At 38.8% G+C, this 22,137-nt stretch overlaps 1 protein-coding gene across 26 annotated transcripts in view; it reads right to left on the reverse strand.

Annotated features, from left to right (window-relative positions):
• The window catches only part of FIP1L1 (factor interacting with PAPOLA and CPSF1), a 76,561-nt gene extending 63,812 nt beyond the window's left edge, over positions 1 to 12,749 (reverse strand). For 13 of the 26 annotated variants that reach the window (XM_045998345.1, XM_045998343.1, XM_045998330.1 and 10 more), the window contains exons 1-5: positions 12,449 to 12,749; positions 11,235 to 11,279; positions 11,092 to 11,131; positions 5,284 to 5,341; positions 3,862 to 3,965 (exon numbers count right to left, since the gene is read on the reverse strand). In XM_045998345.1, the coding sequence (XP_045854301.1) occupies positions 3,862 to 3,965; positions 5,284 to 5,341; positions 11,092 to 11,131; positions 11,235 to 11,279; positions 12,449 to 12,533 (332 nt within the window). In that variant the 5' untranslated portion in view covers positions 12,534 to 12,749. The remainder of the gene's footprint in view (positions 1 to 3,861; positions 3,966 to 5,283; positions 5,342 to 11,091; positions 11,132 to 11,234; positions 11,280 to 12,448) is intronic. The other 13 variants (XM_045998350.1, XM_045998347.1, XM_045998339.1 and 10 more) reach the window with 2 other exon arrangements.
• Between the last annotated feature and the right edge of the window lie 9,388 nt (positions 12,750 to 22,137).

Raw genomic sequence — 22,137 nt, forward strand, 5'->3', positions numbered from 1 at the left:
CACCATCACTTTTTTTTTTTAAAACAACTAAGGCTTTGGTATTCATATATGTAGAGAAGCTTAGCTGTTTGGAAAACTGCACTTAAGCTGATCTGATGCCTTCCATTAGACCCCCATGAGGTCTCAGGATTCTCTAGGTGCCAGACCTTACATATTTGGGTTTTTAAGAAACTTCAAAATAAATCCATCAAAAAAATGTATTTTCACCTACTCCTTCTACATTATCCATACATGCTAATATACTTTTAGGTACTCAATTAACTGCTCTAGAAAGCTTTAAGTCATTGAGTCCTTTATCTCACTCTGCATCCACAACCCATGTTACCGCTATTATGCACTCCAATGCGTCATTTTCCACCCATCCCTATACTGCTGCCACAGTCTTAGTCTGGCTTATCATCTCATGCGGACAATTCAAATGTATTAATTTCTTTCTATTCAGTCCACCTCAACTACTGCTGCAAGTTATCTTTTCAAATAAACTAACCTACTTAAAAACCTCTAAAGGTACTAACTCCCTCAAGTGGTTTCAATCACCTTTTCCCATCTTCCATATTCTCCAGCCCTGTAGTCTCTCTAAGCCAATGCTTCGACTACAGCTCAGTAGTGTCCTCTACTAAATCATCAGTCCTCTTCCTCCTGACTCAAAAATTATTCAAAGAAGTTCACACATTACCTCCTCTAGGACCTTTTCCTCAACAGGGGTAGGCTTTTAGCAACTCTTCTCTCAAAGTTTTCAATTCACTATTCTATTTCTATTCCAGCACTTAAACCCCACTGGAAGTATTTGCTCACATGCCTGTCTTCCTTACTACTTCCACTAAATAAGGACTACTTTATTATTTCTCACAGTCTCATCATCAACTAATGTAGTGTCAACAAACATTTTTAAGTGTTTTGCAATGGGTGAATCTCAAAGGTAAGAAACCATTTTTCTGCACAAGCTTAGAGATAAAATGAACTTTGTAACAAAAGTATGTTGCCTGAAAAAAAAATGTTATTTTGTACTTTCTAAACCGCTAAACCCATTTAGTATTGTTCCTGGAATACAATTTGCTCTTTAAATTTGCTTCTGAAAATTCTGTGCACAAAGTTAAATAGTCATCAAATTTTATTTTCTCATAGACTCTTTCAGTTTTCAAGAGATATATCTTGAAATATCAAGGTTAAGTTTTACACCCTTCAGAAAGACCTATAAGTTACTTTGAAATGCAAAAAAAAACAAACCATAAAAAGTAAATCAACTGAAGAGTAGAAGCATGGACAGAGATATATACATTTACATGTATATTTGGTAAAGCAAACCCAGCAAAATGTGAATTGTGTAATCTAGATGATGGGTAAAACGGGTGTTCACACAATTCTTTCAACTTTCTTAGATAATTTGAAATTTTTCAGGTTGAAATACTGAGGAAAAAATACTGAGGAAAACTGTTTAGTCAACAAACATTCACTGAGTATTTACTATATGTAAAGCACTGTGAGGAAAAGAGAAATACATAAACAATGGTTTCTACTCAAGAACTTTAGTGTCTAAAGTGATAAACATGAACTAACATAACTGCATTTCATGAAGCTGGAAATTGCTCTAAGAAATAAAGTTCAGGACTGCGGTGGCTGCAGGGATGACAAGAAATTACTAAACAACCTATGGAAGTAAAGTAGAATTTCATAAAAACCTAATGGTGGCTGTGAAGGCCCTGATTCCAGAATGTCAAATTGTTATCTTTGGATGGTCATGAACTTATTGTAAAAAGAGAACATACACTAACATCCAGAACAATAAAAGCCATGTTGGGTGGCCCAGGTCAGCTTGCTGAGAACAAAACTAATGAAGTCAGTTATAGAGAGATCTCTTCATATGTGCTACGGAAAGTATGCATGTATTTTACCTACAAGGTTCACTACACTAACCACTCCACAGATTCCTGAATTCCCAGTTGCACCTAAAATTGCAATGAAACTGCTAATGGCTGCAAACTTCCTAGATTGTTAAATAATAGAATTATAATAAACTGTTAGCTTTTTCAGTAAAAAAAAAAAAAAGATAAAGAAAAAAGAATGTTCAGAAAATGTACCATGGGAGTCTATGTACATTCAATATTTGAATGCAATTTCTACCAAAAATTTGGTCATATTAATTTAAAAAAACACTATTTAACTGTTAAATAAAATTATTTGTATTTGGGGCACCTGGGTGGCTCAGCAGGTTAAGCCTCTGCCTTCGGCTCAGGTCATGATCCCAGGGTCCTGGGATCGAGCCCCGCATTGGGCTCTCTGCTCAGCAGAGCAGAGGAGGGAGCAGGGAGCCTGCCTTCCCCTCTCTCTCTGCCTGCCTCTCTGCCTACTTGTGATCCCTCTCTGTCAAATAAATTAAAATAAAATCTTTAAAAAATAAACATAAATAAAAATAAAATTTGTATTTGCAACTACAGAAGAGTATTTACTACATGCACAATGACTACAGTGTTCCTTTTGCATAATGCAGATGGCAAAGGCCTATTAACATAAAGGTCTACTATCATTACATATAAGCCCAACACTAATTTTTTAAGTGGAGATGAGAATACTGAGAGTTATCTACCCCTAACATTACTGTCTCTTCTCAACCCTGATCTCTAGAGTTATAAAATTACAGACAGTCCTTATTACAGTGTGAAATGGACCATGACAATAACTGAGTTACCTTTAAGCTCCTAAAATAACTTTTGAAAAAAAAATTGCTCTACTATAGAAATAAAATACTCAAAAATATTTACCTATATATTGCTTGATTCCAGATAAGGCTGCATAATGAATTATAGTGCAACTGATGAATAGTTTATGCTCCCAATGCACAAGCACTATATTATGTATCTAATCTGATAAACCACAGAAAAATACTGACTCTTATTCTGCCACCATAACAAAATCACATTCTGTACTAGCCTTTCTGTAAGATCTTTATGTGCTCAATGAGCTAATGATAGTTGATTCATTAGATTCAGTTTCACAGACTATAAAACTTGAGACAACATATTGTCTTAAAATGCCAACAGAGTAATTAACAACTTCAAAAATACACTATGAAGTGTCCAAAAAAAAAAAAAAATTTGATACTGTTTTTATTGGACAAAAAAATTTTAAAAACCTAAATTCAGTTTTGGATAATACAATGGCAGAACAATGTAGATGAAATCTGTAATTTAAGGTTTTCTAACTCTAACTAAATAATGTGTACTCCTCAATTTATGAAAACATCTTAATTTCAGAAATCAAAAACAGCTGCTTCCATGGCATTTTATCTAATAAACTAACTTTATCTTTAAGAAAGAAAAATTTTCATGGTGAAATTCCTTTTTATCATGAGACAGAACTGACACAATGCTACTGATTTTAGGTGTACAACATAATGATCTGATATATGTATACACTGAAAAATGATTATAGTTACTTATCACCCATCACCACACAGTTCTGTATTTTTTCTTGTGATGAGAAATTTTAAGATCTACTCTTCCAGAAACTCACAGTGAAATTTTAAGACTTCTTTCACATCACGGTAAGACGTAAAATGTATAAACAATGGAATCAACCACCACTGGTTTGATACAAGCATGCTATCCTCTATTTAGGCACACAACTGTTAGTTAGAAATAACTTACCACCGGGGTGGCTCAGTCAGTTGAGTATCCAACTCTTGGTTTCGGCTCAGGTCATGAGGTTGAGCCCCATGTAGGGCTCCACACTCAGCAGGGAGTCTCCTTGAGACAGTCTCCCTCTCTCTCTGCCCCTTCCACCTATATGCGTGTGTATTCTCTTTCTCTTTCTCTCAAATAAATAAATCTTAAAACAAACAAAAAAACAAAAAAGCAAACTTACCCATACTGTGGTGCTCCCGTTTTAATGTCTCCTATAGTGACATGAACATCATCCTCATCATCATCACTGTCACTATCACTATCGTCTTCAGTCTCGGTCACTTTCTATACCAACATAAACAATTATAAAATACATTCAATAATTCATCTCAACATCTGAGTGAAAAAGTAATCATTTTGTGTTTTTTGAAGTACAGTTTTAGAGAAAAATTACAATTTCCTAGCACTGTTACCTCGCGTATAACTGTTACACATGATAAATAGGGATAAGAATGTAAAATAAAATCTTTTCTCAGCATCATCTTTTTGTAAGTAACACCTCACGTATTTTTTCCTATGATTTACAACTGCTTCTCTGAAAAAAAAAAATCTAAGACACTGTACTAAGATATTTAGAACATAAATTATAAAAAGTAAGTATCTGAGGAATTTTTATCAAGAATATGAAGAGGAAAACAATTAACTTTAAGAGTTATGGTTAAAAGGGGCGCCTGGGTGGCTCAGCGGGTTAAAGCCTCTGCCTTCAGCTCAGGTCATGATCCCAGGGTCCTGGGATCGAGCCCCGCATCGGGCTCTCTGCTTGGCTGGGAGCCTGCTTCCTCCTCTCTCTCTCTCTGCCTGCCTCTCTGCCTACTTGTGGTCTCTATCTGTCAAATAAATAAATCTTTAAAAAAAAAAAAAAAAAGAGTTATGGTTAAAAGACACCAAAGAGTTAAGGAGCAGTTCAGTTATTCTTGCCATTCATTTACAGTTAGAAGAGTCCCTGGATGCAAATGACTGAGGGACTACTTTGTTTCTATGAGCATAAAGTGGGACCATTTACAAAGGTTTTATTTTGGCTCTAAAAGGCAATTTTGTTGTTAGTCACAGAATAGTAAACAAAAAAGTAGTTCACCTAGGCAAACTATTTTTTTGTATACAAGTTCAAGCCTGTAGAATAATGATTTCCTTCTTTTCATAGGATCAGAATGTTAAAATATTCATAAAACCAATAATACGTGTCCCCCCCCCAACAACATTTTTAACAGGCATGACTGAAGTTAGAGAACATCACATATTTATGTAAAAACATATTGTTCCAAAATTATGATAATCAAATTTGGGCTGTGGGACTTAATGTTTTCCTTGAAAATGAGGTTCACTATGATCTCTGTAGTTGAGCTACAATCACTCAGTTCCTTGATAGCAGTCAGCTTCAAGCCTTTGCACATGCTCCACTTATTTCAATGGAAAGTCTCTTCCCACCACTGTCTCTCACCACTGTGCTTTTGATGGCACCAGATGAGGTGGAATATAAAAGCAGCCCAGATCACACCGGACACTGAAAGTCAAGTTCAATTTGTGGCTTTCTTCCTAAGTGAAGGGGAAACTACTATAAAGACTTTAAACAGAAAAGTAACTAAATTTCAAAGCCTTATGTTACCGGTTTCGGCACGCCATTTTCAGCAGTTTCGTCTTCAATTCCAGATGGAGGATTAGCACTACAAACAACAGAAATAAGCACACAAGTCTAGTATTACTTTTCAGAAGTACAGACAGAGTATACTAGTATTTTTTGAAAGCTCTGATAGTTTCCTAAAATTTCTATCTCCACTGGAAAAGAAAAAGGATGGCAAAAATTGTGTGTGCTATTCTGCTATTCCTACTGCTTTGCATAACACCCATATTCAACATTCAAAGTAGAATAGAACTGCCAAATGATGTCAAATTGCAAATCTGACAATGGGCTATAATTCGAGTTTTTTATTATTTTAAAAATATGCATCACACTTAATTTTATTTACCCTAACTCTTTATTGGATATACGTTATTTCATAAAAGATACACTTTAAGATTTAAAAAAAGTTTATCTTCATGTAAGACTGCCTTTCCATTTGATGCCAATTAGTAGCTCCAGGCCTAATTTTGATGCATTAAAAAACAAATTACTTTTTGAAGGCCAATCAATACCTGAATTTGCCATATTAAAGCAAAACTGATATAAAATAATAAACCCCTCTTTTCTCACGTGACTCAAGCATATGGTCATTAATTACCAAATAAAACTTGTAGTACTGTAGTGTAATTGACTTCTTATATTTTAATAATTATGATTTCTATAGTGGCAACTAGCTATTAACCTCACTTTATAGTAAAGAAACCCAAGGACAAAGCAACTAACTCATATTTAATAGGTTTTTAAGAAAAACCTCCAGATCTTGATATAGTTCAAACATCTTTTCATGAGATTTCTGCTTATCTCTTCTACACCCTACTTTGTGTCAAGCAGTTCTTATATACATCAATTTAATCCCTACGTGGTATTTTACAATACAATCCTCATGGAAAGCAAAAATTAAGGATTAAAAACTGAAAATTTAATCAGGTGCCTGGGTGGTTCAGTTGATGAAGCAACTGCCTTCCGCCCAAGTCATGATCCTGAAGTCCTGGGATCAAGTGCCACAATGGCTCCCTGCTCGGCAGGGAGTCTGCTTCTCCCTCTGGCCCTCTCCCCATCATGCTCTCTCATTCTCTCTCTCTCAAATAAAATCTTTAAAAAAAAAAAAAAAAAACCTTAACATGTACTAATTTGTTAAAAAAAAAAACTGAAAATTTAAGTGTTAAGTTTTACTTGTGATACTTCTTGACCCAAGAAAACAAATATACAACTATAATTCTTTAGTACACTTAGCTCTTGATTAATTAAGTTTCTAGGTAGCCAGAAACGAGTTCAGTTTGCCACGAAACAGTATATTTAGCAAAAATTTGGACAAATAAAACATGACAAAATTGGAGACAACATAATGCAATGGTTAAGATGGTTTAACAATGAACCAGACACCAAAAAGCTGGGGAGAAGTCTCATAGCAAGGACTCTGCTCAGCTGGGACTATGTGATGACGTACCAAGCTAAATACTAGAACACAGGTTCAGTGAACTTGCCTTCCCCAGTACTTTCAAAAGTTGTAATTCCCTATCACCATTAAAATGCTAGAAACACAAAATTATAAGCTTTCCCTAGAAAAATTAAGCTTTATGGGTTGAAATTTTCCACAGGATAAAATAAACTTATAAGCTCTTCAAATAAAATTTTAGTAAAGAATACAAAGACATTTGACAGTAATACTCAGGGAAGATAGAAGACTTCCCTGCAATACATTTAAATAAGCTGAATATAGAAAAACAAATGTGCAATCAGAAAATAAGCTTTAAAAATTGTAACCAAGAACTTATAACAAAATTAAGGGACTAGATTAGCTCACCAAAAAACTGCATTTAACTGTGAATCTGTAACACTACCCATTGATTTTTGAACAATTAAAAAACAGGGTATGAAAAAATTGTAATGACTTTTATAACTATAAGCTACACAAATTACAACTTTGTGAATAAGATTAGGGTTAGGAACTGGGTTGGATACACAGATTTTAATAATAAAATTTCACAATATAGCAATGAGTGAAAAAAAAACTTCCAAATTAGGGGATATTTTTAAGTGAAGAAGAATCCCTTTCAGCATCCCGTAAGTAAATTTTACTTCCATGTCTCACTTCTTCCCTCCATTTACTTTTTTAAAAATTCAGACATACCTCACGTTGTCATGCTTTGCTCTATTATACTTCCCAGTTAAGTTTTTCAAATTGAAGTTTGTAATAACAGAATATTACCTATCAGTGGCATTTTTCCAACAGTGTTTGCTCACTTTGGATCTGTCACATTTTGGTAATTCTTGCAACATTTCAAACTTTTTCAATATTGTATATGTTAAGGCGATCTGCTTGATGTTACTATTGTATCTGTTCTGGTAGCAATGAATCGCAACCATTTAAGATGGTGAACTTAATCACTAAATACTGTGTGTGTTCTGACTGCTCCACTGACCAACCATCACCTGTCTCTCTCCCTCTCCTCAGGCTCCCTAGTCCCTGAAGCACAATATTGAAATTAGTTCAATTTATAACACTCTAATGTGTCTAAGTGTTCAAGGGTAAAAGTCCACACACCTCTCACTTTAACTAAGGTTAGGGAGGAAGGCATGTGAAAGGCTGGCACCAGTTGGCAAATGTGTAAATGCAGAGAAACTTTCTTAAAGAAGATTAAAAGTGCTAAACTCTAGTGAACACATGAATGGCAAGAAAGTAAAAACACCTTACTGCTAATATGGAGAAAGTCTGAGTGGTCTGGAGAGAAGACTGAAGCACCACAATATTTCCTTAAGCCAAAGGCTAATCCAGAGCAAGGCCCTTATAACCCTCTTCAATTCTATGAAGGCTGTCAGAGGTGAGTTAGCTGTAGAAAAATAGTGTGAAGCCATCAGAGGCTGGTGCATGAGGTCTGAGGACAGAAGCCATCTCCAGAATACAAAGTGCAGGGTGAAGCAGCACGTGCTGATGGAGAAGCTGCCTCAAGTTCCCCAGAAGACCCAGCTAAGGGAATTCATAAAGGTGGTCACACTGAACAGCAGATTTTCATGCAGACAAATCAGCCTTCTGTTGGAAGGAGATGCCATTGCGGACTTCCACAGCTGGAAAGAAGTCAAGGCCTGGCTTCAAAGTTTCAAAGGAGAGGCTGACTCTCTGGTGAGGGGCTAATGCAGCTGGTGACTTTAAGCTGAAGCAAATGCTCACCATTCTGAAAGTCCTACGGCCCTTAAGAATTAACCTAACTCCACTCTGCCTGTGCTGTAGAAACGGAACAACAAAGCCTGACGACAGCACATCTGCTGAGAACATGGTTTACGGAACATTTCAAGCCCACCATTGAGACCACTGCTCAGAAAAAAGGATTCTTTCCAAATATTACTGCCCATCGACAATGCACCCAGTCACCTAAGAGCTCTCTCTCTCTGTTGAGACATACAATAATAAGATTAATGTTTTCGTGCCTCATAACAAAATATCCATTCTGCAGCCATGGATCAAGGCCTCATTTAGACTTTCAAGTCTTATTACTGAAGAAAAACATTTCATAGGACTACAGCTGCCACAGACAGAGTGATTCCTCTGACAGATCTGGGCAAAGTAAGTTGAAAACCTTCTGGAAAGGATGCATCATCTTCATCATTCGAGATGCCATTAAGAACATTCATGATTCATGGAGAAAGATCCAAATAGCCACATGAACAGGAGTTTAGAAGAAATGGATTCCAAACCTCATGAGGACTTAGGAGTTCCAGACTTCAGCGGAGGAAGTGCAGGTGTGGTGGAAATAACGAGAGAACTAGAATGAGAAGTGGAACCTGGAGACGGACTGCACTGTTGCAGGCTCATGATAAAACTACAACAGATGAGGGGTTACTTCTCATGGGTGAGCAAAAAAAAAGTGGTTTCTTGACATGGAACCTACTCCTGGTAAAGATGCGGTGAAGACTGTTGAAATGGCTAAAGAAGGATTCAGAATATTCCCTAAACTTAGTTGATAAAACAGCAGCAGAGTTTGGGAGGACTGACTTCAATTCGGAAGGAGGGTCTACTGTGAGTAAAATGCTATCAAACAGCATCACTGCTACAGAGAAACCATTGTTCATAAAAGGAAGAGTCAATGGATGCGGCAAACTTTACGGTTGTCTCATAAGAAATTGCCACCCCAACCCTCAGCAACCACCACCCTGATCATCAGCAGCGTTCAATTTCAAAGCAAGACCCTGCAACCAGCAAAAACAGGAATTGCTGAAAGCTCAGAGGATGGTTAGGATTTTTTTTTTAGTGTGAAAATACTTTTTAATTAAGGTATGTACGTTGTTTTTTTAACATAATACTATCACACTTAAGAGATTCCACTATAAACAAAACTCCGATATGCACCTGGAAACCAAAAAATTCATTTGACTCACTTTATTGCTGTGGAACTGAACCCACAGTATCTCTAAGGTATACCCCTACCAGCTCTGAAGTAGATTTCATGTACCACAAAACCCACCAATTTGAAGCATTCAACTGAATGGCTTTTCACATTTACAGAATATACAGAATAGTGCAACCATTACAACTGCCTAACTTCAGTTAACTTTTCATCACCTGAATAAGAAACCTTGTATCAGTAATCACTCCCCATTTCCCCTGACCTCAGTCCTGGCAACCACTCTGTCTCTACAGATTTACCTGTTCTGTACATTTATTTTAATTGAACCATAAAATATTTAGTTCTTTGGGACTGGCTTCTTCAGCTTAGCATGTTTTCAAGGTTCATCTACATTGTAACAGATATCAATACTTCATTTCTTTTTACTGCCACATTGTATTCCACAATAGGGATATACCATATTTTATCTATCCATTCAACATTTGATGGATGTTTATTTCCACTTTTGGCTATTATAAGCAATGCTGCTAGGAATATTCATGTATAAGTTTTTGTGTGGATATGTATCAATTCTCCAAGGCATATCCTTAGAAGTGAAATTCCTAGGTCATATAGTAACTATGTTTAACCTTTTGACGAACTGTTTTCTAAAATAGCTGCACCTTTTCACAATTCTACCATCAGCGTATGATAGTTCTAACTTCTGCATATCTTCACCAACACCTGTTACTTTCTTTTTGATGGTAGCCATCCTATTCTGATGGGTGCAGAGTGATACTTCCTCCACTATCTAAACCCAAATATTCTTTAAAAGATCTTTTTTTAACCACCCCTTCCCCATTAGGTGACATTAAGTCATTGATAGTAGATTTGATGAGTAATGTCAGCATATCCCTGTACTTGTCTGTGTGAGTTGTTCTGAAATCTAAATGTTTCAAGCTCTGTTTACATGTTCTGTAAATGATACTCAAATCTTTCTAGCAGTCTAACAAAAGGAAACAATCTTATAACAGATTCATTAATTCCACTTTGAATTTAAATACAAAATGTTGAAATTATAACCAAAGTGCACTACCACCTTACTAATAAATTGCAAAAAGTTAAAGGATTCTTTTTTTTAAACCAAAAAAATTTTTTTGAAATTTTTTTTTTATTAGTCTAATGGTTATGTTATACTCCACTACTATGCCCACTTAAGAGTACAAAGTTACTTAATAGTGAAGAATATTCAAACCCTTACTTCAAAAACTGTCCCCTAAGCTACTAGGAAATAAACAGAACTGATTAGGTCCTGAAATAGAAATAAACTCTAAAGGATTCAATGTCTTTGAACCTTCAGTCAATATGCTGTATTCAAGCTAATGATTACAATGAAATAATTCTGACAATTTGTTGACAGAACCACTGTATCATACAATCTATATAAGTATCAACAACAAATTCCACTAACCTGGCATTTTCTTCTTCTGGCCTTTCAACTTCATTTTCATCTACCAAAAAAAATACATAAATAAATAAATTAAATTAACAAACAAACCACTCTTAAAGAAACCAGTATTATGAAAATCTGAAGTGATCATCACAAGCACTAACCTAGGTCCTTTGCCAAATCACTGTGCACATGCACGTCCCATGGGCCTATAAGCACATCCAAAGTTAGATCACCTTATAATGACTTAACAAAATATGTCTTCTATGAAAAAAAAAAATCAGACTTTACTTCTATAATATCAAGCTTAATTTAAGAGGCAATAACTATTTCTAAATCTTTGTTAAGGAAACCCTGCACATTTACATTTCAAAGAATATGACTGATGTAAAATTTTGCCACCAAAAATAATGAATTTTACAAGTCTGTCAAAATCAAAGTTTGTCAAAGTCACAGCATCAAGGAGCTGCATGATGCCCAAACGTGCACTTTTACTACACTAAAGAATATACAATTTTAGGCAAGGAACACATACTAACTTTCAAATCTAGTTATCATTAACAGACAAGAAGAGACTGTGACTTAATCAAAAGTTAAAAACCAGATATCAAGTCCCTTTCAAGCGTGAAGTAACAAAGTGCACTGAACTTATTTTGGGGAAAAAAAGATACATATGAAATAACTAAAAACTATAAGCCTAAGGGACATGAAATACTTTTAATGATATGGGTTAAAGAGCACTCTCTTAAAAATGAAAAACTTCACCTTAATACAGGAGACATTCGGGGTTTTCTTTATGGGCCATAATGTATTCCATCTTTCTCTCTCTCTCTCTTAATTAATTATTTTTAAAGCACGACTTTCAGACAAGGAAGTACCCTTGCAGGTGCATTCGATACAAACTGACCATCAAGAAACAAGACGTTAGTTTTACAGCATCAACTTTATTCAGCTATTATTACAGAAAGACTGTTTCTGAAAGGGACGGGGAGGATATCCTACAGCCAAGGGGCAGGAAGAGACACACCAACAGAGCTCAGAATGGAGGTAAACAGTAGGGGAAAGAGCGCGGAGACCAGGCGGCCGGGAAGCCCGCGCGGGGAAGAGGGCGAGGCGGGGATCCGGCCCGTGCCCAGCCCCCGACCCAGCCCGACCGCCCCGGGGTGGCTGCGTTGTGGGGCGCGGGCTGCGCGGAAGGGGAGGCCGAGGAGAGGCCGGGGAACGCGCACGCCTCGCTCGGCCTAAGTCAGGCCGGACCTGGCTCCGTATGAGAGGCCCCAGCGGCGGCGTGAGGGGCCCGGGCCGCCGGCCGTTTGCGGGCCGCGAGGGAAGGCCTGAGAGAACCCGGGAGTGAGAGAAGGGACAGGAAGTTCCGTACCGCCATAGAGCCACTCTTCCTCCTCATCCCCTCCGGTCCCGCCGCTCAGCTCCGACACTAGGCGCTCGACCTCGCCGGCCGACATGGCCGCCCCGAGCACAACTTAAAGGCGGCGATCAACAGCCCCCTCCAACCCCCTCCCAGCCTCGCTGCCCAGGGGCGCGAGAGGGGGCGCGAACCCGCCGGCGAGCGAACGAAGAAAGCGCGAGACTCAAATCCCAGAAAGGCGGCCGCGGCGTTGGAGGCTGCAAACAAGACGGCTCCAGCGGCGCTCCGCCTGCGCACGCGCAGCAGCAGCCAAGCGCCGCGGCGTCTTTAGGAGGCTTCGCTTCCGCGGCGCCGTCCACCTGGGCCCGGTTGCGCTTGCGCACAGTAGTTGGCTCCGCCCCTGTGGAAGCCCGCTTTGCCTTTTCAGCGTGGTTTTCTCCCGCGGCGGCTTCCTGAGTCGGCAAGGGTTCCCTTCCCCCCAACCTTTCCTTTAATAATCCTTATTGCCTTTGCCGGCCAGTGCACCATTGTTTCCTTATTCCCTTGATGCTATCTCTCTCTTCTCAACTATTTTTCTGTTTTTTTAATCTTATGAAAGGTCTTGTTTTCGTTCTTCATGGGTTGTGTCAGCCTTAATACAGAATTGTTACCTTATCGCTCCCATCTCATTAGAGAAAGCATAATTCGTGCCTACTTTGTTGAAAATTCAATTTTAACGGCAAACGAAAGTCAAACTAATAAATGAAAAATGCATTCTCTTTGTTAAAATAAAACATTATAGTTAAGGTCAAAGACTCCCTCATCCACTACCCTCCCTTGGCAGAAGTATCCCTTGTTAGCGGTTTGGTGTGAATCCTCAAATATTCTATCCATTTACTTTATGTGTTTTTGGTGGAAGAACTTGAGATTAAAGAGTCTTAAAGGGTACAGTACTGTATATCATTCTGTGGATTGCTTTTTTTTTTTTAACAGTGTTTTGGAGAGCCTTTCCGTATTAATATATTTAAACTATATTCATTTTTAAATGCTTCTCAATATTCCTATAGCATGGCTATCACAAAATGAATATGGTTATTTCCCTAGTGTTGTACATTTAGATTGCTTTCAACTTTTCACTTTCACCAAAAAACCAAAACACTACAATGAATAACCTTGTAAATGATTTCTTGCAGGTTTGTGCAAGTATTTCTGCAAGATCATAAAGTATGTACAATTTTTATTTTAGTAGATAATGCCACATTTTCAGGCTACTTTTGAACACATTTTTCGGGGAGAAGATGATATAGATGGGTCAAAATTAGTGTTCTAGTTCTTAGCTGTGACTACCTAGTTGCACGACCTCAGGTAATTAACCTCTCTTTGCTTCGGTTTTCTCATCCTTAAATTGGAAAAGCTGAATTTGATGATCTCTAAAGTTTCTTTTGGTCCAAAAGTTTTCAAACAGGACTCTCACTTTTCAACAGAGAGAAATTCATTCTAGTTTACAAATCAATCAATGGGTTTACTTGCTTTCCGGTCATTAAATATTGTTCTTCATATAACAATTATTGAATATCTGTGTTTAAGAACTCAGAAAACAAAGAGAGGAGTAAAGCATATTCCTTGCTCTTGAAGAGCTCTCCTTTATTGAGAAAGTTGGAAGGGTCTTAATTTACTCCCCTATAAGAGTAAAAGGTGGATATGCTTTAGCAGAAACACAAAGGAAATGTTTACATCCAAGCAATGGCACATCATCTCCATTTATTTATTTATTTATTTATTTATTTATTTTCATCTCCCATTATTTAAACAAACCCTGTGGTTTTAATGCCCCCCCCACCACCACCTTCCTTTGAAAATTCAATTGCTAGGCCCAGTCTCCCTTACCTCATTAGGATAATCCTTTGCATAGTTCTAAACTCTAATGAGGTATGGCCAACATTGTGAAATCTTTCCTGAATTCCACTTTATCTCCTTCCATTTCTTTGTTCTGTAAATATTTATGAAGAGTCTACCATGTGCCAGGGACTCTTCTAGGCTATGTAGATTCAGCAGTGAGTAAATCAAAAGTCCTTCCTTTTGTGAAGCTTTCACTCTAATGAGGAAAGGCAGACGATAAACATAAATGTACAGCATCCCAGGCTGTGATAAGGATTACAAATAAGAGTAGGATAGGGGGACCTAGGAAAGAATGATAAGTAGGAATTAGGTGCAATTTCATATCAAGAGGTCAGGGGAAACTATTCGAATAAGGTGACGTAAGGGTAGAAAGCTAAATGGAGAAAAGAAGTGAGCCATCGTAGATTTCTGGGTGAAGCCCTATCAGACAGAAAGAATAGGAAGTGCAGAGGCCCTAAGGCAGAAACATACTTGGTGCATTCAAGGAATCCCAAATGAGCTGGGGTAGAAGGAGTGAGGAAAAGGATATAGAAGAGATCAGCGTGATTGGAGGGTGGGTAGGGTAGTACAGTCTTTTACACCCTGTTGCTTCTATGGCCTGTGCCTATCACGTCCTATAGTGGTTATTTGACTACATATCTGTTTCCCTAGGACTTTTCACTAGATGAAGTCCTCCTTCAAACAGGGCATCTTCTTATATGTCACTGATTTGTGATATGGCACCTAACACTCAGTAGATCTTGGCCTGTACTGACAGTAATGGAATGAGGATTTCACATTCTGCTTAGGAGCATCATAACGCAAGCTCATAGTCCTGTCTATTTGTTAATCCATGAGTCTATAATGAACGTTGGTGGTTTTGTGGGAAAGACAACTGCCTTCTGCTGAGAATCATCTTGCCCTGTTCAGCTGCCTAAAATAAGCTTGTCTTTCAAGACTCTACTTAAACGGAAGGGTTGATGAATATTTACTGAAGCATCAGAATCACCTTTATAGTGGAGGTAGCATTGCAGCTAAGCTTTGAAAATAAAGATTTTCACAAGCAGAGAAGCCCATAAATCACTAATAACCACTCTGAAAAGGCCTCTTCCTTCCTTGCTTTTAAACAGTTCTTGGGGCGCCTGGGTGGCTCAGTGGGTTAAAGCCTCCACCTTCGGCTCAGGTCATGGTCTCAGGGTCCTGGGATTGAGCACCACGTTGGGCTCTTTGCTCAGCAGGGAGCCTGCTTCCCTTCCTCTCTCTCTGCCTGCTTCTCTGCCTACTTGTGATCTCTGTCTGTCAAATAAAAAAAATCAAACTGAGTTCTTTGCCTAGATAAGCTTCCTTGGTTAAAGATGTCTTTTTCTCTCTATTCACCAGGGAAGAATTTAAAGATAGATAGTTTGAAGATATTATATAAACTTATGAACTTACCAAACTACAATATTCCATAGATTCTGACTATATTTATTTGTTTTTCATTTTATCAGTGTGTGTGTGTGTGTGTGTGTGCACACGCGCGCGCGCCTGGTTTGTTGGTTCTCAGAAAAAAGAGAAAAAAAAAAAGCAAAGGCGCCTGTGTGGCTCAGTTGTTAAGCCTCTGCCCTTAGGCTCAGGTCATGATCCCAGGATCCTGGGATAGAGCCCTGCATCAGGGTGTCAAATAAGCAAACAAAATCTTAAAAAAAAAAAAAAAAAAAGGCAAAACCAAAAACAATAAGGCATCAGTTTTAATGTATCTATCTCCAGGAAGTACCAAAAGGGGTTGCTTAATAGGTGATAATTAAAATGATGGCAAGACGTGAAGATCAAATAGAAGTGCCTTGCTCAGTAGCTAATAGATAGTGAGTACTCATAAATGTGTTTTGCATGAATGTGGCATTTGGCCCAACTATGTTCTTTACTGACAACTTTAGTTATACCACTTAAATCTCAATATTCTTCAGTTTCTTCATCAGTAAATTGACATATTAAAATTACATATTACACCTGCTTCCTGGAAGGATAACAGAGCTAAATGAGGTTTCAAATGTCAAAGCATTTAACATATTAGAGGCAAAATGGTGCTGTGCTATGGTTTAGGCCTTTTGTCCATTGAACGACCTGAACGTAGAGTTTTCCTTCCTTTCTAGATACTTCAATGGGGGAATTAAGCCCCAATTATCCATCTTCCTCTACATTCTGACATATTTTAATACAAAATCTTATCTTCCTAGTTCATTCTGGAAAATTGTGTCATCTACTTGCTTGTATACTATCACATAAAGTGCACTTTCTTTTTTCTTTTCTTTTTTTTAGATTTTATTTATTAATTTGACAGAGAGAGAGATCACAAGCAGGCAGAGAGTCAGGCAGAGAGAGGGGGGAAGCAGGCTTCCCGTCGAGCAGAGAGCCCAATGTGGGGCTGGATCCCAGGACCCTGAGATCATGACCCGAGCCAAAGGCAGTGGCTTAATCCACTGAGCCACCCAGGCGCCCCTAAACTGCACTTTCTTTAAGGGTGAGAACAAATTTATTCCTGTATTCACCAGATAAGTGCTCAGTAAATCCTTAAACCAAATATTGAATGTGAAGGACTTAGAAATTAGGTGAAGGGAGATGTGCTTGATTTTATGAGGAATGGGAAATAATTGTTATTTGTTTGAGCAAAGAAGTACAAATCACATTGAAATAAGGTAAATCTGATTATCTTAAGCTTGCAATTTCAGCAGAAATCCATTTGACCCCACCATAATGTCTGACAGCAAGAAATGGGTTTTTCCTGGATTCTCTTCTCTCTTCTCTCTACCCTGTCTGCCAGAGTCATTTCATCCAGTCCCATGACATTTTTTTTTTTAAGATTAATTTATTTATTTGGGAGAGAGAGAGAAGGAGAACGTGAGCAGAGGGAGGAACCAGTGGAGAGGGAGAGAAGGCAGACTCCCCCCTGAGCACGGATCCTGACACAGTCTCCTCATGGGGCTCGATCTTAAGACCCTGAGATCAGCGGGGTACCTGGGTGGCTCAGTGGGTTAAAGCCTCTGCCTTCGGCTCAGGTCAGGTTACCAGGGTCCTGGGATCAAGCCCTGCATTGGGCTCTCTGTTCAGCAGGGAGTCTGCTTCACCCCTTCTCTCTCTTTGCCTGCTGTTCTGCCTGCTTGTGGTCTCTGTCTGTCAAATAAATAAATACATCTTTAAAAAAAGAAAAAAGATCCTGAGATCAGGACCCTGAGATTACAGCCTGAGCTGAAATCAAGAGGCAGGTGCTTTAAGAGACTGTGCCAGCCAGACACCCCTAATCCCATGACTTTTAATACTACCTATGGGATATGTGTCATTGACAGTCAATGACTCCCAGCTTTCCAACTGCAGTCTCAACTTTTCCTTGAGTTTACTCCAATGCTTCACTGATGCCTCCCTTGGATATTTAATAGGCATGGGAAATTTATCCCCAAACAGAACTTGTGAATTGCCCTCTCAAACCTGTCCTATCCCACTCCCATACTCCCTCTTAGAATCAATAACCATCATCCAACATTGTTCCAGCCAAAACCAAGAGTGACCCTTGATCCCTCTCTTTCTCTTATGAGTCCTGCTCACACCTAAGAAAGCCTACTAGCCAAACTCATAATTCTTCTCTCCGTAAAATATAACCCAACCCTGTCTAATTCCTTCCATCTCTATTGCCTCACTGCCTTTCAAGTAACACAAATATTTCAGTGGCTTCCTGTTACACATAAAGTAAAACCCAGACTTCCTACCATGTGACCTACAAGTCCCTTCATGATCTGGTAGCCCTGGGGTTCCATGTGGCCATCCAGGTCATGCAGTACACAAACTTCTAGGGTCTTCCACATCTCCTCATTCTTAGTCACTCTTTGTCAACACTTTTAGTATCATTCCCTCACATTCTCTGTGCTTATTCCCTCCCCATGTCTTCATGCCTACATCCCAACTCTACATTCACCTCTTGGTGCCCACCTTTGTCCATTATATGTACATGTCCAATATTCTCAATATTTTAGCAGAAGGATGTCTTTACTCATTCACTGAAGCTGAAATCTAACTTCCTTCCAAGGGCCGCACTTCTCCTTCTCTTTCTATACCAGATGCCCACCATTTCCCTTCACCCTATTCTACTGTAGAACTGGGGGGCAGTATTGTCATCCCTGGTTCTTGTGGGCCACCCCTGGACCATTATGGTTCCACTTTCCTGTAAATATCCTCCTCCTTGCCAGTACTTAGCACCTTCATGTGCTACTTCTACCTTTTCCTCTTCAGGTCCCCTCATTCACAGATATAATGTTGGAGTCTGATCCACAATCTTCCTTTTCTCTACCACTTGGCATTATGAGTGACTTGCATATCCTGCTAGTCTGATATATTTTGACCTTCTAGAGTTTAACTCTTCAGTGATCTCCTTTACTCCACTTTTGTCAGTCCACATTCAAGGCTGTGCTCTGGATCTTATTATATCACAAAACTGTTCCTTCCTTGAATTTTAGGGGCCAGGCTATTTTCTTTGACCCCTGTTTCATATTCTTCCTCTCCCCCTTTTTAGATTCAATCTCATTTTTCACTTTTCTGACACTTGTCACTGTCAATTACTCTGTTCTCTTTCAAACTTGTTTCCCCCATAAGTCTACTCACTGGTTTCACTTTTTTAGCAGACCTGGAAATGTTGCTCAGAGATCTGTCCATCAATCTCTTTGTCTTTCTTTTTTGTGCTGTCTTTAAGCAATCTCAAGCACCACCATTTGCTGTTAATTCTCAAATTATCAGACTTCTCTTCTTCAATCCACAATCATACATCCAACTGCTTACTAGATGTTTCCACCTGGAGCCCCACAGTACCTTTAAAACAAAGAATTCCCACACCAGTTAGGATGGCTAGTATCAAAACAACAACAGAAAATAACAAATGTTGGTGAAAATGTAGAGAAATTAGAATCCTTGTGCCTTGTTAGTGGGAATCTAAAATGGTACAGCAGCTATGGAAAACAGAGGGTCCTCAAAAAATTAAAACCAGAATTACTATATGATCTAGCAATTCTGCTTCTGGGTACATATCTAACAGAACTGAAAGCAAGGTCTCAAAGAGTTATTTGTATACCCATGTATCCAGCGCCATTATTCACAATAGACAAAATGTGAAAGCAGTCCAAATGCTCATTGGCAGAACTCGATAAAGAAAATGTGGTACACAAAATGATATATACAATGAAATATAATTCAGCCTTAAAAAGGAAGAAAATTCTGACACCTATGTTATGTAAACCTTGCTGATATTATTCTAAGTGAAAAAGCCAACCAGTGGGAAGGGGAAATGGAGAGTTGTTGTTTAATGGACATAATGTTTCAGTTTTGCAAGATGAAAATTCTGGAGATTGGTCGTACAATGTTGTACAAATACGTTACTGAACTGTGCACTTAAAAATAGTTAAGATGGTAAATTTTACATATTTTGCCACAACTAAAAACAAAACAAAAAACCGTGTCTTAATTGAACTCAGTACATTTATTCCTCAACCTGCTTCTCTTCTGGTTTTCCACATCTCAGGGACAGCCACTTACCAGTCAACCAGGCAGCAAACTGGGTATGAACTGAAATCCTCCCTCTGCCTCATCCTTCTTTGTAAATCCAGTCACCAGGCTTTTTTGCTCCATTTTCTTAACATCTCTTTATATACTCCATGCTTTCTAGCCCCACTAAGGGTATCCTTATCTGTTCTCACCCAGAGTTGTTGTTGTGACTACTTTCTAAATAATCTCCCTGTCCTAAATCTTGCTCATTTAAGCCATTTTCCATTTTGAATACTTTCCTCCTCCAAAACCCCAGATGTGACCAAATTATATTCACTCCTAATAATACTTTAACTGTACTCCATAGGCTGCTACTACTTAGAATTAAAAATAAGACTCACTCTGATCTAGTCCCTTTTTTCTAGTTCAGAGCTCCTGTTGCAGTCTGGGCCTTTTTTCATACAACACAGTCCAGCTGTACTCAACTGTTAATAGTTCCAGAGAATGTGTTGTGTGCCTGTACACCTTTGTCCATGCTGCACCCTCTATTTGAGTTGCCAGGAATGTGCCTCCCCATCCTGTCTACCTGGCGAACACCTGGTTTTCTTGGAAGACAAGTCAAAACTCCTGTCTTATATGAAACTTCTTCTGACCACTTCCCTTTTCCTTCACTCAATCAGAATTTATTTTTCCTCCTTTGTAACTCTTATCCATTAAACAAATTATTGCTTCTGTAACATTGTATTACATTTACTTTCTTTACCTGTGTGGGTTCTTTATTTCGGATCTTTTGGGAGGCAAGACTGTGCCTGGTTTCTATTTATATTCTCAATGTCAAACACGGTGTCTATAATATTGTACATGTATATTAAAAGTTGGTTGAATATATCACTTATTATATGGACAAAAATTGAAGATTTATTGATCATTTAGTCAACAAGCATTTATTGAATACTCGTGGATTTTCTTTTTTTTTTTCCCATTTTTTTTCCATTTTATTTATTTTTTCAGCGTAACAGTATTCATTCTTTTTGCACAACACCCTGTGCTCCATGCAAAACGTGCCCTCCCCATTACCCACCACCTGTTCCCCCAACCTCCCACCCCTGACCCTTCAAAACCCTCAGGTTGCCCCAACCTCCCACCCCTGACCCTTCAAAACCCTCAGGTTGTTTTTCAGAGTCCATAGTCTCTTATGGTTCGCCTCGCCTCCCCAATGTCCATAGCCCCCTCCCCCTCTCCCAATCCCACCTCCCCCCAGCAACCCCCAGTTTGTTTTGTGAGATTAAGAGGCATTTACTCGTCGATTTTCTAGTGTTGGAGAGACCAGGCATCTAGTGCACAATCTTGTAGGAAAATAGGTATGCTAAAACTTACCTCATGATATGGCAAGCACTTAGCAGAGGTGAAAATTCTTCATGGATCAGGGAATTTATTAACCATTGTGCCTTTGGAGGCTACATCAGTGATGATACTCAGTGTTTAATAAAGAGTGCTTAAATTGAACTAAACGTGTGAAATATTGTGGGCTCAATATTGACTTAATTATTCAGGTGTATAATGTTCCAGGCAGGCAGGGAGTCGGTGGAGAGAAATTGAGAAATCCTGAAGGATTTTGGTGTCATTATAAGGATTCTGGCTGTAACCTGCAGGCAACCAGGCAAGGAGAGGCTTTTACGCAGGAAAATGGTAGGGCCAGCTTAGTTCATTAGAAAACTGAATCGGAGGGACAAGAGATGTAGACTGGGAAATGATAGGGGATCATTGCTATTGTCCAGTTGAGTGATGATGGTAGAGTAAGCCATTGACGGCAAGGATGGATGGGCCTAACGGGCTGGATTCTAGATTTTTGAAATAGATCGAGGTCTGGTGCCGATGAGATGAGGGAAGATGGAGAAAGTGAAAACGAGAGCAGTCGGTTTTTCATGAGACTTGAGCGCTATAACGTATGAGACAGCCATCTATAAAGTACGAAACATTACACATCACTTGGTTGTTTTCATCTTCTCTGGTGTTTTTTAGTTTAGATGGGCAAAGCCTCTTTTAGAGACTTTTAGAGATCCAAGGAAAATGTCAAATTTCAGATTAGCTTTTATTATTCCCGAGATCTTTCAAGATGCAGGGAAAGATAATCCGAGCATAGTAAGAGGGAAAAAAAAAACCACACAAACACGCAAACAACAGTTGACTTATTCACAGACCTTTCCTCTCAGGCCCGAGCGAAGGAGCCCCGCCCACTTCTTCCCAGCCCACTGTGCTTCCGCGGTTATCCTTCCTAGCCAATCACGCTCCGTCTACGTCATCAATATGCGCTGCCGACGCCGGACAAGTCAGAGGCAGCA

Source organism: Meles meles, chromosome 2 (assembly GCF_922984935.1).
Source record: "Meles meles chromosome 2, mMelMel3.1 paternal haplotype, whole genome shotgun sequence".
Classification (NCBI taxonomy): Eukaryota; Metazoa; Chordata; class Mammalia; order Carnivora; family Mustelidae; genus Meles; species Meles meles.